This window comes from Andrena cerasifolii, chromosome 7 (genome assembly GCF_050908995.1).
Source record: "Andrena cerasifolii isolate SP2316 chromosome 7, iyAndCera1_principal, whole genome shotgun sequence".
Lineage (NCBI taxonomy): Eukaryota > Metazoa > Arthropoda > Insecta > Hymenoptera > Andrenidae > Andrena > Andrena cerasifolii.
In genome coordinates this window covers 5750797-5766868 of record NC_135124.1, presented here as the reverse complement: position 1 = coordinate 5766868, position 16072 = coordinate 5750797, and the positions used below count along the sequence as shown (strand labels likewise).

Below are 16072 nucleotides of genomic sequence, written 5' to 3'. Positions count from 1 at the left end.
CTTGCTCGACAAAGAGGACTCTACTCGTACATTTTGTCCAGGTCGAAAAATGAACGGTACTCCCTCTGACAGAGGAGCAGACTAGGATTCAAACGTTACTACAAGCGCTGGCAATTACCATTAGCTACGTGCTACTATGTACATCGTGTGGGTGCCGTTACGAATGCTTGTTGCGATTAACGAGAGGGTAGAATCAGGTTCAGATCACGGATTTGACTCGAATTTGCGGACACTTAGTGTCGAGCGTGTGTAAGAATTTGTAAACCAGAGGCTCTGGTTGAAACTGGAAAGTGAGCGTACTTTATGACATTGTTTTGAAGAAACAAAAAGAGGTATTGAATGTTGTTGATTTTGCATTATGTTTAGTAACATTTCTTATATAATATTATATTTTTTTTTACTGAATTTTAAGTGGCTCGGCTTCATGGTGGAACTTAAACTGGCGGAATAGATATCTCTTGAATAAGTAAACTGATCAATATGAATTTAACTCTTTTTTAAAATAGATTATATTTATTGGGAATTGATTGAAAAAGTCGATTTTCTTGAACGAATAAACCAGAATTCAATCTGAATGGTATTGGATGCAACACTCAGAATTTTCAGAAAACCTGTCAAAGTCCCCTGTAAAAAGGGAATCTTAATTTAAGAATTCGAGTATTTTTTGTACTAGATGTGCATGAATGAGTTCTATAATTTTTAATTATTTCCAAGATTAATTGTTTAACTTAATTTCATTCTCAGAACTGTGTACTTACATACAGAGTTAGGGACAGACCACTGCTTTGAATTATTACTACATTATGTTACGTAATATATTAAATGCATACCTATAATCATGAACATAGTACTTTGATGCTTTGAATTCGATATTTCCGCCAAATTTTAAATACTGTGGTCCATATTTTATGCGTAAACTGTTAATTGGGTCATTTGTCCCCCGAAATTGTTGTCAGTATATTTAAAATTGAATTATAGGCGAACCAATTCATGATGTTCACAGAAAGTCCAACACATAAGCCAATACACCATTTACTCCTTTTGTACGAGTGAATATTTTTAACTTTCACCATGAATCGAGTCTTCTTACCTAAAGTAAAGTTTTTCAGTAAAGTTTATCTCGTTTTGCCTGGTTTGAATTGTACAAATTTTGAGCCAAATCTACGACCTTTGCCCTGTGTACTTCCCCTGTGAGACTTATGATATACGATTAATAAACTAGAAGTATCATATAGCAAAAAAGTAAAAGAAGAAAATGAGTTGTTGATACATATTTCGATTGCGTTTAGAAACGTGAAAAAAGTGTGAAATTTGAAAAATAGAAAATATGCAATTTGCCCAGCACACTAAGCAGAAAAGTAGGTAAAAAATAGTTAAGCGCACTCGATCGAAGAGTATTGTTTTAAATCTGCGTGCAACGATCACTATGTAACAATAGAAATTTATACAAATAAGTCGATCATAATAGGTTGTAAGAAATAAACTGTATAATTAATCCGTCATTGTTCTGCCACGTAATTTATAGTAGCGTTCGTTTCAATTCTAAACAATTGCACATTCGAAGCACAATTATTCGTGCCGCAATGCTCCAAATTAAATTCGACATTCTGAATATTTTCCCTTCTAAAAATTCAAGCACTCGGAAGCCGTAGAATAAAACTTTCATTGGACGAATCTTCGGGCGAAGTAAGGTACCTCGGTGAAGTAAAAATATGTTTATCTCACGGTACAGTATAAATACTCGAGTATTTGTCAGGTATTTCGAACATATTTCACGCATGATGCTCAACCATCGAGTAGGTATGTGTTCGCGTACATCTATCTTCTATTAAATAACTCTAACAGGGGCTAACGATAATGAGTGGTTCCGTATGCAAAGAGCGTCGTTCGCTTCACAACCATGTTAATCTGTGTAAGTCGTGCAATGATTCGTAACGCCTAAACTGCGATACAACGCGGGTGGGCACAGTTCACCGTTCTATTGTATCAGCTAAACAGTTCCGAAGCAATTATTAGAAGCAGTAGACGTGAAAAGTTGTCGGTTCTACGTAAATGCGCACCACCGGGTTACGCAACGGGTCGCATCTGCGACTCGCACAACGTCCTTGTTCGTTCGGAAATAATTACTGGCAAACATACGCGAAGTTTTATAATTACTTTGCTACTCCTATATGGTGATGCAGTATCGTTTAAATTTCTACGTATGTTACAAAGTTCGTGATAAATCGTGAGTTCGAGCGTTTAACTTTTAAACGTCCTGTGATTTCTTATCGTTAGTCGTTCACCTGGGCGGCACAAAGAGACAAAAAAACAAACAAACAAACAAAGGAGTGTACAAAACGTAAAAAAAAGAAGAAACTACGATGAAATTATAATTTATATTTTGGTCGGGAAATATAAATTATAATTCTGGTTTGGTAATAAATTAAGGGTTACGGTGCCTCTAAGCATTCGGGGTTTATAATCGCTTAAGGTCTCGCCTAAGGGTCTATTCGATGCTACTGTTACACGTCCGTCCGCTTTGTGTCCCTAAGCTGTATCGAGATGCAACGTGCAGACGCGTCTAGATTCTCTTTTCTATGCTACAGTACCGTAATGTGTCTCGAGTAAAGGGTGCCTAAGGGTCGTGCTTCCTGGCTCGTGACTGTTGTTGACTACGTGGTGGGTGGTGTTCGTCTAGGCGGTCTCTACTTTATGTCTAAAAAACAGCCTTTTTACTTTCCCAATTGCTGATACTGGCCCGCTAGATTACTCACGTATTGCGCGTGATTCGTGGTGGGGTACTCGGCCCATTTGCTCAGGTCCATGCTGGGTAGAACTCCGCTTCGACACGGCACGCGGGGGTTTCTGTAACGCAAAGATTAGGTTGGTATCAGTGCTATTATTTTAGACAGCTTTAACGCTTTTAAGGTGGAATCAGAATCGGCGATTCACGCGCAAAGATCGCTGATTCACGCGCCGTCTGATTCCACCTTTAGACAGTCATAAGTACTATTCTTATAACGCGGTACTTTGAAGAAACAAAACAGTGGATCGCGCCCAAGAGGCATCCAAGCTACCTATCACTGCGGATCTCAGAACAAACCTTCCAGATTCAAAAGCAGTTATTAAAGAAGCCATAAATAATCTCTGGAATTACGAATGGCTGAACAATTCCCAAACGAAGCTGCATAAAGTCGGATAAAATTTTCAAGAGAAACTAAATACCCCAGTGCTATCTAGGAAAAATCAAGCCGCTCTTACCCGCATTCGTATCGGTCATTCGCGACTAACCCATGAATATTTAATAACTAAGCAACCCTCCCCCGAATGTGAGTCTTGTAAAACACCTTTAAGCATAGAACATGTTTTGCCTGACATGCCCTAAGTTCTCCCAGGAAAGAAATCGATTCAATGTTAAGACAAATTTCAAGTTAAACCTGAATGAAGTTAAAAACATCCAGGATGTAATCCAACTCTTCAAATCGATTAATTTACTCGACCTCTTATAATTCAGCATTGCGCAATTTTGTAACCAAATGTCAAATATTTAATTATTGTGCGGAGGTGGGTGGTCGCTAATGACTTCATTGTAAATACGACCATTTTAAAATAAAACCCTACTCAAAAAAAAAAAAAAACAGTGGCTCGATATAACACTGTACAACAATTTAGGAATAAAGATGTCGAGGGTTACATGAACGGTTTAAAGAAAAATACGAAATAAAAAAGGTGGACAACCGGCATATAACACAGTTTTGATAATGCACGGTGCAGAAAGGTACGAAGGTTGTAGAAAGGTACACAACACGAATTAAAAGCCAAGACAATCCGCGAAATAATCGTGTTACACGAGAGTTGCCTGTGTTATATTCCTTTGGTGCGAAGAAAAATAATTCACGTGGGTTATAGTTATCGATAGATCGCAAGATCAATCTCTGCATTGCGCAACGAAACAAGGCACCGAAGCGATCATTTCGGGTGTCCGCTTCGGTATCGATGTTACAATCAACCAAAGTTACTTTCATCTGCTGACTTCTTCGCACGAGCACGGTCGATTCTCACGGTGCAATCGCTGATCGGCTATTGCGCGGTGGCGTCGCGAAAGGGGAGGGTGGCTTAAGTGCTTCCAGCGCGGTAGCCAGTTCGTTCGTACGCTGGCAGAAATACACAGTTTCCCACAAACATCTTTCCTCTCTCGTGTATCGTAACGATCACGAGTCATAACAGAGAGGTACACATGGTTCGGGTTACTGAAAGTGCCAGGCAGATTGCACAGGACACAAATACTCCAAATTTTGTGAGAAACTCGAGTTCGTAGATTCGTCTTTGCTAGATCTATTTTGTGGAAATGAAGTCAATTTAAACAGCTAATCGTCGAAGTAATTAAATGTACGCACAGCTTGGAATTACTCTGCTTCAAGTTTAGATATGAGTGCATACGTATATGTGTATCCACGGACTAAAAAGGCAGAACTTTAATCATTCATTAACTTCATTAACACTCTGGGTGTGAGCCACCCATAAGCTGATTCTAACGCTCCGTACCTTTTCCAACACGTGGATTCTACGTAGAATATCGTGGATATTCGTGGAACATCTCTGTTCCTTCAATTACCGAAATAGCCTACCTTCTACATGCAAAGTAAATACCTTTTTCCCAAAGCCGACTTACAAACTCTTTTGTGTCTCGAAATATTATACCTGAACAACAACTCTGCAGCCTTTTAGCTTCTAATATTGAAATTGGTAAAAGTTACAACTTGTTGAAGATTCTCTTCGTTTTTCCTCGACATATGGTAATCTAGAATGTTGTCCAAAAACTGTGACAAAATTTCAATACATTCCAGAGACCTCGAAATTGACCTATAATTTTTTTCATAACGATTAGATTCGTCAGATGAGAATGGCAGTCGTTCAGAAAATTGCCCTGGGTGTGCGCGACCCGGTATGTCAAAGTTAATCGAAAAAAGAGGTGTCAACTTAGGATAAAATTCGATTTTCTCGCAAACTTTGAGTACACTAACTGCACCTATGCAATGTTTAAAGCAAACCAGTGATCCGAAGCTCGCGCGCTTCCCTCGCGAGTGTAACACTTACATTTCGTGATCGGGGAGCACCATGGGGTAGATCTGTATGGTGTCGATCAGGTCGGTGTTGTCGCAGATCACTCTGGCGAGCTTCATTTTCCGAATCTCGTTCAGTTGTTCTAGAAAAAAAAGAAGGAAGTGAAAGTGTGCGACTTTGAGAGGTACCGGCGTCGTTAACGGTTGCTACTCCCTCGATCGATCGACGAGTCCTTGGATCGAGCAGCCCGCGCCATTCGGGGATACCGATTCGAAAGGTTCTTACCGAGAGTGAAGGACGATGGCTGGTTCGGCAGCTCGTACCAAAACCGATCACCTCGACGTGAATAGCTGAATTGCGTGGCGATTACGCAGGCGAAGGTTGGCCCGAGCATGCTACCCGGAAGTGGTCTTTCGGACACACCACCGGACCAGAGATCGACGTCCGCCGGGTGCCTGAAAATCGAGTGTAGCCGTACCGTTACGCATTGCAAAATCGTTGGAGCCGATTCGGAGTTGCGTAATCCCGCGTGACTCATGGTCCACCGGAGTTTAGTCTATAATTAGCATGGCTCTGAATTATTAATGTGTTTACGCCGATATTTTAAAATTTTATGGTAAATTCATTCGGCCACTCGCAGCATCCTGCTCATTCCTTCTGCAGTTCCTCATCGACCTTCCGAAATTCCGTTTCGTGCATCCTGCGCTAATGAAGTGTTCTTCTTTTTAGTGAGAGTTATTAGTGGCTAATTATACAGACATTGTATAACTGTGTTGTACGTTTTATAGGAATTTGAACTTCGAATTGCAAAAATAGCCTCAGATTTGCTGCATCGCGTACAGTTTTCTCACAACTTGCTTTGACATTTTTATGTTGTAATATTCGATGGAATGAAATTAGCAGTGAAAAATTAATGAAGTCACAAGTGACTCATACTCTCTTAGAAATTTCTAGTAAGTTCTAATATTTACGCGCATCCAACCGTTATGGCAACTTTATAGGTTTATACCTTAATGAAATTTTTATTTTGTGTTTCGAATTCAGCACTCAAAAATTTATTAAAAGCAGCTAAAATATTGGGGAAAGCTTTTGCATCAGAGGATTGTATTAGTAACTAAACATGTTAACAAAAATGTTTTTTGTCTTGTGACTTCTAATACTTGTTCTCTATGCAAACCTTCCCTCATCTTTACCAAGGGGTGTTACCCTACTACTACTTATAACAGAGGTGCACAGGGAGCCGTCTTTAGCGCCAGCTGCGAGCAACCCGCCTGTCCCGTTGCTAAGATTAGAATCGGTGAGGCGAACTGCAGCAGTGGCGGGTTGCTCGCAGCTAGGCGCTAGAAACGGCTCCCTGTGCACCACTGACTTATAATAATGATAATTTTTCGTCAAGGCTGTATATTTGTTAATTAGTTCTCAGTACTCACTCGAAGATAGAGCTGTATCGTCTGATAGTCTCGTTTGGCATAGAACCGAATAGTTCCTCAAAGGTGTCCGCCCAGGGAAGGCCACAGAATTTCCTTGAATTTGAAAACGACCAGGTTGAATGGTTAGTGCAATTAAATACACACGAAGGATATGTCTAAAATGAAATTTACCAACCTAAACTCCATGTAACTCGGTATACCGAATTCGCGACCGCGCTGCATGTTGAAGGAGACGAGGTCCAGCCCAAACTTAGCTCCGACTTTTTTGAACAAATGATTCGTAACCTGAAATTTAAAAGAGTAATGCATATTCTGTTTTTTTCTTTCTTGTATTCGATTCGAAGGACATTCGAGAGGATTTTGTATGTACTTCTTGCGTGATGGAGTCATCCATAGCTTGAGCGACTTGGTTCATCAGTCCCATGATGTATTCGTCGAAAACACCAGCACGGTACAAGTCGTAGGGTCTTCTGATCAAATCTGACAGCCTCTTCGAAGCTTGAAAATAGTAAATATTAATAATTAATAATTGTGCTAACTTTGAGGTCTATCATTTCGGTTGGATTTGAAAGACGATATTGTCTGAACTTACCAATAAATTTGTGAGCTTTGCTCCATCTTTCGACAGCCGTTGGTAGCAAAGAGTGGCCGAATCTGAACGCTGCGGAAGCGAAGGCGTCGATCACAGCTGGATTCACGCTTTCATCGTAACCATCCCAGTATCTCTGTAAATTTAGCGTAACAATACGTGTACAGTTCCCAATATTGAAGTTTGCGAGGTAACTAGACTACGGAAATTTATGCAAGTATGATAAGCCGTAAATATGCAAAGCATATGCACGAAATACGCGATTTCGTAGGGACCAGGAAATTCATACAATTTTGTTTAATCAATATATATTTACTGCACAAACTATGATAATATAATATGGACTATTATATGTACCACGTTTCATGCACAGTTCAAATTACAATTAACAACCGTTTTTTCTAAATTATTAAACGAGAATTGGTAATTTTTGTTAGAAAAAATAAGTTTAAATGCTTAAAATAATCTTTCTATATCACACGATTTTAGTGGAGGATATTTAATTTTATTCCAATGTCGTTTTGGATTTTTTTTCCTAGAATTTGTGATATTTTTAAAACTGTTGCGAAACCTTTGTTTCTTTCTACTAAGCGATGCTGTTCAGTTTTGAAGATACTTATCAATAATCACTGGGGATGTAATTCATATTTGAAATCACTCCAGCCACCAGACCTACCGATTCTGTTAAAGACACTCCCACTGTTTCTAATTTTTTAATCGTAAATGACAAGGTCCTAAGATCAGCTTTTATATATCTATGCTAGCAACGAAGACAGGATCTCGTATTTCAGAACTTCCCGCGCCAATGCAATTGAAGCAGTATGGCCGGAGTGAAAAGGTTGAATAATTTCGTTAATTAAAAAAATATATTATTAGACTCCTCTCATGACGAAACACATTTCTGTCAAAGTTCCACTTGTTTAGTACTTTCCTATAAAAATATACACTTGCACGAACTTCCGCAGTCTAGTGATAAATATTCAAATGCTGGACTGTCTTATCTACATCTGTACGTAATAATAATGAGTTCTCATTAATTAAGGAACGCAGTGGACAATTCCTTCGGATTAGACACGATTCAAATTATTTAATAATCACTCTTTTAACCCTTTCTCAATGTTTGGAAATTTCATGAAATAAAATCAATTTATTTCAAGTTCACTATTAATTAGAAGAGGTCAGAAGTCATGGTCAGTGTCGAATTTCGACATTCCATTTATATCAACAAAAAAAAATTAATATCAACGCGTGTCGTCATAACGAGACTTCAGAGGGAGTTAAAAGAGTTCTACGTCGTCTTACATCTTTCTCGAGGAGAAGTCCAAATTTCTCCATAACTTCTTTCCCAAGCAGAATGGGCAGAAACTCGTTGTAGGTGATCTGCTGAATTTCCGCGATAACGATCCGCCTGGATTCCTGGAACAACGTCTCGTCGTCCCAATGCGGATTGATTTGAGTGAGCGTCTTGGCGATTCTGTTATGCTCGCGTGCCATTAACGTGTGCATACAGGTCAGCACTAGCTGCTCGTTCACTCGTATCTCACCTGAAGACAAAAGTCACGGTACATTCAGCAAGAATGTTGCTCGGCGATCTTTTAAATGTCCATTATTTTTCTAGCTGGAAAGTGGAACAACTGCATTCCACGACTTAGAAACGCGATGGTTAAAGGAATTAAGGGGACTAGGCAGTCGAAAAATCGTTTCTTTCAATTGCATTTTCCGAAAGTACTATCTTTTCTGAATAAAATACCGCTTGGTTTATAGTAAAATTCGCAAAATTGTAGATTTGGCGGCTAAAAACGTCAAAAAACGTCTTTGCCCAGAAACTTTAAACGCGTTTTTTTCGAATATTTCTTCTCTTCATTTTGTTCCTGATTGCGAACGAATGGAGGTTCAGATCGACTTGGAAAAAATTACAGGATGTGTAGAACATGTGCCATTTCGGCGCAAACCTCTGATATGGTCCGTAAAAATTCGAGATTTTCATAAAAAAATTAAAAAGTCACCGGATTTTGGTAACGTGCAGACAATGGTGGTGCGCTACCAAAATCCGGTGACTTTTTAAATTTTTTATGAAAATTTCGAATTTTTACGGACCATATCAGAGGTTTGCGCCGAAATGGCACCTGTTTTACACATCCTGTAATTTTTTCCAAGTCGATTTGAACCTCCATTCGTTCGCAATCAGGAACAAAATGAAGAGAAGAAATATTCGAGAAAAACGCGTTTAAAATTTCTGGGCAAAGACTTGACGTTTTTAGCCGCCAAATATACAATTTTGCGAATTTTACTAAACACCAAGCGGCATTTTATTCAGAAAAGATAGTACTTTCAAAATGTGCAATAAAAAAATCGACTTTTCGACTGCCTAGTCCCCTTAAACGAAACCATTTCCCCATCCTTTCTTCACTTCCCCGAGCAAATTAATTCAGCGAACAGGCTGCACCCCTTTTTTTAGAAAATGCAAATTCTGTAACTAAACAATGACAAGGCATCAGTAAATAGGAACCGTAAGTTTATCCCTTAGGTCGCTGCAGAAGCTCGTTTGCTTCGTGGAACCAAAGTTTTTAAAACGTAAAAAAAATTGTCAAACCTTTTTAATCAAAGTACTTTCCTTGGCTATCTAATACGTTCTGTCACTCTTTTGGTAAAAGAACAAGTAAATGTAGTAAAAAGGGACATTTCCGTACACCCAACATCACCTAACAGTTTGCGCACGAACTTTTCCACCGAGCTACTATACTCGTCGAGATTCTTTATACTCTTTCGCGCGAAACCTTCAACTTTGCGCCGAGCAGAGGAACCCTTCGAAGGCGATAAAGGCATTCCACCCGGAAAACGCAAAGACAAATAAGTCTGGCACAATGTAATCGTAGGTACACGAATATTAATCAGCCTGCCAATCATTCTGGCAACTTTACCAATGAAGCAGTCGGCCTTGGTCCTGTGCCGCTCCCTTTTTTTTGCACACACGTCGCGTTGCACGTCGATAATCGAACGATCGAACGGTTATCAACGTTCTTCGGCTCGATGGTGCAGAATGGGAGCGTTGTAGGTGAATTTCGACGCTGCTCGCATAGATAACGTGCCATTATCGTTCGCCCTGCAGCGATGCTTGATCTCGTCGCGGTGTTAATTAATGAGTACAGCCTGGGCGATCGCGGAACGATCAATTTCTTTAGAGTTCCCGTTTAGAACGGTACGCCTCTTTTCGTCGAGATCAGACAGCGACGACGCCGAACGTGCTCCGGTGTAATGTACGATGCATATTAATAACTGCACCTAACCATGGGTTACTGCACCCTTGCATTGCGATTCAATTGTTCCGCCTTGCACACGCACGGTTATCGCGTAGGATATGCGCGATTTTCTGACTGGCTGAGCAGAACGTGGGAAAATCGTTTCTCGGGTGGTGAATGTGACGAGAGTGAGAGATAAAGTCGTAGGCTGTAATGACGTTTTTTCGCGGCGCTCTGATGCCGATATAGATGGCGAAGGATTAGACTTGGCGGTGATTTGTGGGGACGGGATCAAGTTCAATATGTACTCGTGAATCCGAGTCAATTCCAGTACAAAAGCTTCGCTTCGTGGGATTCGAATACTACTCATAAGAGCGGGCGTTTCATTTCTATGTACTTGAAAAGTACTTGGGTCTTAGAAGCCGGTTTCGGACCTCAGAAAAAGTACCGGAAGAGTTCGAGAATGTACTTCTAAGTTCTTCGACGTTTGAAAGAGTCGAATAGGAGAAGACAAAAATCTGCATAGCTGAGAATTGCCAATATCGTACCACTTAAGATATTTTTTGTTGTGTTTCGTATTTGGTACTAGATTGAACGCAAGTTAATTTTGGATATTGTAGCTTTATGTTTTAGGTATAGTTTTTAGTTAAAAGGTTCGAATCTATAAATAGTCAGGGTTCGATTACTACTACAGTTGCAACAAAATAATTCTAAACTATTTAAACACTTACGCGAGGGTTGCACGAGCTTGAAATACGGACATTTAGAGCATTATATATTTAATTAGAAATTACTAATAGTTAAAAATCTTGAAACATCTTCCTTAAATAGATTTTGAATTGGTTGATTTATTATTAAAGAATTAATCAATTACTCTGCAAATTTTTATCACAAACAAATTTTTTACACCTTCTTTATAACGAGTTATCTCTTAAATCAGCAAACGGACGAGGGACTCTGTTCTCTTTCATGTTAACGCTCGCCCACATGTTTCGCGAGTGACATTAAAAAAGCTACACGGATTAAAATCGGAAGCTAAGCTTCAAGCCGTCCACCATATTTCCAAACCGAGTGGCAGTAGAAAGTGCATTCTTCCGATTTTATTAAATCCAGAACAACAATATGTTTTGAAATCGGTACTAAAAGCATTGCACCTCGATGGCAGAAGTATGTCGATTCTAACGGCCCGTACTTCGATTAATAAACTTAACCGGTGAAGCGTAGAAGCATATTTATTTTAACCGAAGAAAACGGACATTTCATACGTCACAACCTAATACAATTTTGCTTTTCAATTGACGGACATTTTGCAAAGAAGGAGCATTAAATTAAAAGAGATGGCAGTATTATTTGGTATCCAAAGTCTTACCTGCTTCGAAGCAGTACATCGATCGGTTTGGCCGCGTGCAGCCCTCGTCTGGAATATCCAATTTGAGCGGCAATAGGTCCTTCAAGCCGTATTCCGAGAAGACAGGGTTCATACGTAACAGCCCCCCGTAACCGGTGCGGAGTTTCCTGAAAGTGCGAACAGACGGAAGTTCGGTGAGCTCTCATCGAATAGTGTCCAAAGACGCGTAAAGCTTCCTGCCGTGGAACGCCTTAATGCAGGGGAGAAAGACGACGGTGCTGGGCTGAATTGAGTAATCGTTGGATCTCATAATGCGAGCGGACTAGAAAGTGCGAGGAACAGAATGTATGTACCTACTATTAGAAAATATAGAACAACGTAACGCTGATTTATCATCGGCCGAGTGACGTAACGGACGTACCGTGTTTGAGGTGTTTCGTACGCCGAACGGTAGTGATGGGAATAATACTTTTCAATTATCATCGACTCCAGCCAGCAAAATATTATCGTATTAGGTAACCAAACAGATCTCTTCAAGAGACAGAGATGAAGGTACGATTATTCTCACATGGATTCTATCACACTTGGGCATTTTTGACAGCGAAATAGGTAACAGAGTTTAATCTATACCAATACCAAAAAATACTCAAAAGATTCCCCCACCGATCTTCAAAAATATTGCGAAGATAGACTCAACTACTTTTTTATATGTGGACGCATAAAGGGCATATGTATGAAGGTCACCGATGTTTTGTTAAACGGAACCATATATTTTTTAATACATTACTGGATTATTCAGTTCATCATTTTCTATGACAAAGTATTGACTTGTGTCGGAAAACTATTAGTTTAGTAGATATTTTAATTTAATCATTAATATTGACACACAAATATCTCCTATACTAAGGAGATATTTTGTTTTTACCAATTTTGACTTCATATTTGTAATCAGCGACCTCAAAAACCCCGGGATACCAAGTTTTGTATAAATTGAAGGTTTCGCATTGATGCTACTATATTTTTTCCTTGATATGGGGATTTCGGACTACTGTGCGCCGTGATAATCTTGCCCGGGGGTGCCAAGTATGCTAAAGCCGCCCCTGCTGGTGATCTATGTGCTGTTATTTGTTAATCAGTACTTAAGTGCAGGTACTCAAGTACCTGAAACACTTGTCATTCAGTGTCAGTAATCATTCCGATGTGCATCACATTTTCAATGCGCTTCAGTTCTGCCGAATAAGTATTTGACTATCGAATTGCTGGCAAGTCGCGAGACAGTGGATCATTTCTATCGCTAGCGAACAGCCACCGCTTTGGCGCACGTGTTGCAAGTGGTTCAATAACTGAGCTACTATCGTCATGCGATGATTATTACGTTCAGTTCCTCTTTCACTGTACAAAGAAAAATAATCGAACCACCCCAAGCTTCTGAAATACCGAAAACGTGATCCCTGTTGTGGGGGCAATGTTACTTACTCCTTATTACACGTTTTCATTATTTCTCGATGCTCGATCAATATTGGTTCGTAGTTACGTGAAATATCATAACAGTAATGTTCACACGTATCCATAAAGGTGTTGTTTCTTTGTAGATTACGGAACAATCTACATCCTCTTCCATTTAAGTCTTACTCTTCTCACGTTTAACCCTATAAACCTGCATCATCTTAAGCAAATCTTCTTTTATTCGTCACGCTCTTGAAATTCACATCCCACCCACAGTGTCTCTCTATACCCGTCACAAATAGTTATAAAAAAAGACTGTCTTTCAGAATTCGCAGGGCCCACGATCCGCGGACTTCTGCCGATTCTACTAAATAGGGGAAAGTGGGGTAAAACGGAACGGGTGGGTAAAACGGAACACCAATGTTTCTGTTAGATAAGAGCTGCGAATGAGTTGGTATCGCGTGACATGGAACCAAAGGGTCCTCATAGCATTTTGTGATAGACCATAGACCCCTGCACGCGTTATTTTTCCATTAAGAGAGTTGGAAAAATTTCCGGTATCGACGTTTCAATATTGCGTTGGACTTTCGACCACTTTTCGGTACTTGGATTTGGAAAACTAATAACGGCAAGTACATCGTTGGATTCTATAGTCCTTGCGCTACATTTGCACGTATATAAAAAGTTGTTTACCTCGCGCTGAAGTGTAAATATTAAATGTTTACTAAATCACTGCATGTAAAGAGTGGGCCCATGAGGCCTGCACCAGCGCTGAAAAGGAAGATGATACATTTGTATGTGATTTTTGTTCATAAAATAATAAACAAATCGTATTAATCTATCCTTCTTTTACGATATTATATTTATATTTGATTATTTCCCGTAATTTTCATGTTATCTAATAAAATATTTTCTCTTACATGTATAATATATATTTTTGTTATATTTTATTTGCAATAGTTATACCTAAAACATATATTTATAGATTTTAACATAAATCAATACATTTTAAATCATAAAAATAAAGATTTTGTACGTTTACACGGTCTTCGAGTGGGTGTTCCGTCTTACCCCACCATTTCAGCGAGGCGAAGATGTCAATACCTCCGGTAAATTTCATTTTCCGTCGTTCCCAAAGATTTTTCTTAACAATGACTTTGATTTTCTTATAGTCTAAGGTCCACCGAAGACTCCGGTTGAAGTCTCGTGTCTTTTCCTCCACCCGATTTTAAGTTATCACCCTCCAAAGTTAAGCGTTCCGTTTTACCCCACCTTCCCCTACTTTGATTCAACCAGCAATGTTCACACGCGTTTATTGCAATTCAATGTTCCCCACCCCTATTTTACTACCCACTGCTTTTGCGGTAGAATCGTCAGGCAAGTCTCCTGCCTTATTTCCCTCGGTAGCAGAGAAGCAGAGCTAGTAGTACCAATCAATGATTGCGCAGCCCCCTCGTAGATTATCATTCTAGAGCGCAACAAAATTTGATCCGACTGATCTCTGAGCAGAGGTCTTACCTGGCGAACGCTTCCGTAATTCCGTAGACAGTGTTCCCGTCCAACACTCCTGTCAAAAGATTGAAAGGCACGCGAGACCCCAGACGGCAGTTAGGTCGAACGGCGGGAAAGGCGCGAACGAAGTCCATGCACTTCACGCGGAACAGCCTGTAGAAGTAATCGTCTTCCGGTATGTGGATCTCGTTGCAGTAAGGGTTCTTCAGGTGAGGCGGTCGGTGGCAGCATTCCTCGGGGTCGTTTCGGTTCAGTGGATCTGCAAGAGTGCTCATCGATCATGTGATAGCACTGGTATGTGCGGCGCTCGATATAATTATTTACTCAATCCCACGTGACCAGCTACACTGGCATCATTAATTTCCCTCCGTCGGCCTGGCGAGGTATTGACAAACTATTAGGTCGCTGCGTAAGTTTTGCCCGCCACTTCGTTTATATCATGAGAACACAACGAGTCACTCAATCCAGATACAAATATCAATGCTGATTTATATTCTCAGGAACTTGAGAGAGTGCAGCAGGAACTGCCAATTAAGAGAGCTTCCTTTGCGAATCGAAAGGGTCGTCCTGAACCTACGTGACAACGCGAGACCACACGTGGCAACAGCAACCCAAAAGAAAACACCAGAACTGGGATTGGAACTTATTCCCCGATCGCTTTACCTTAAACGGAAAGAACTTATTTAATTTCGACGCCACAGAAAGTGCAATAAGTTGTTTCTTTTTTAATGATAAATTGGAAGATTTATACAGGTAAAAGAGGCATAGTATAACTTCCACATGGGTGAGAAGCTGTCATAAAAAATGATGGAAAGTACCTACATAGTTTGAAGTAGCTAAGTATGCATAAACTGTTTTTAAAAATCAATTCTGTAGAAAACGTACTCTAGCGGGCAGAACTTATGCAGCAACCTACATATTTCACGTATATGTGATCTAAGAGGATATACTAAGATATAAGAGCACAGACTGACTGCATATTAGGGTGGCCTTTATTTTCAACCCGCGATTTCTTTTGCTCTTATCCCCTAAAACGGTGCCATTTGATAAAAAAAATAGTTCTTGAAAAAGATTATTGCAATCGGACAACAGGAAAGGGTGCCGACCAGGCCTTAAAGTTTACAATTCATCAATGGTTAGAATTTGAAGAATTTCTCAAAAATAGTAAGCCCTATCGAAATTTTGTTCAAATAATATTAAAAGAGCATTAAATTTTCTGCAATTACTGTATACATAAGTTTTTCGTGCTTCCAACCATTTTTTAAATAATAGCGTTTGAATATAGAGAGGACGGCGCCTACGCGCGTATAGGCGATACGTCACGCCGTACAGGGGGGAGGTGCGAAGTGCGCGCCTCGCTCTCTACATTCAAACGCTATTATCTAAAAAACGGTTGGAAGCACGCAAAACTTATATATACAGTAATTGCAGAAAATTGAATGCTCTTTTAACATTATTTGAA

At 39.8% G+C, this 16072-nt stretch overlaps 2 protein-coding genes across 3 annotated transcripts in view; one reads left to right on the top strand and one right to left on the bottom strand.

The window, feature by feature from the left end:
• Cep290 (Centrosomal protein 290kDa) overlaps positions 1-16072 on the top strand; it is a 158208-nt gene that overhangs the window by 24130 nt on the left and 118006 nt on the right. The gene's annotated exons all lie outside the window — the stretch shown is intronic.
• The window catches only part of Cysu (peroxidase homolog), a 45127-nt gene that overhangs the window by 1042 nt on the left and 28013 nt on the right, over positions 1-16072 (bottom strand). Inside the window, exons 7-17 of one of the 2 annotated variants that reach the window (XM_076816733.1) lie at positions 14617-14869; positions 11674-11819; positions 8368-8609; positions 7069-7201; positions 6847-6974; positions 6652-6761; positions 6477-6569; positions 5332-5501; positions 5080-5188; positions 2757-2847; positions 710-2698 (exon numbers count right to left, since the gene is read on the bottom strand). In XM_076816733.1, the coding sequence (XP_076672848.1) occupies positions 2693-2698; positions 2757-2847; positions 5080-5188; positions 5332-5501; positions 6477-6569; positions 6652-6761; positions 6847-6974; positions 7069-7201; positions 8368-8609; positions 11674-11819; positions 14617-14869 (1481 nt within the window). In that variant the 3' untranslated portion in view covers positions 710-2692. Of the gene's footprint in view, positions 1-709; positions 2699-2756; positions 2848-5079; positions 5189-5331; positions 5502-6476; positions 6570-6651; positions 6762-6846; positions 6975-7068; positions 7202-8367; positions 8610-11673; positions 11820-14616; positions 14870-16072 lie in introns of those variants that run through there. The other variant, XM_076816732.1, reaches the window with a different exon arrangement.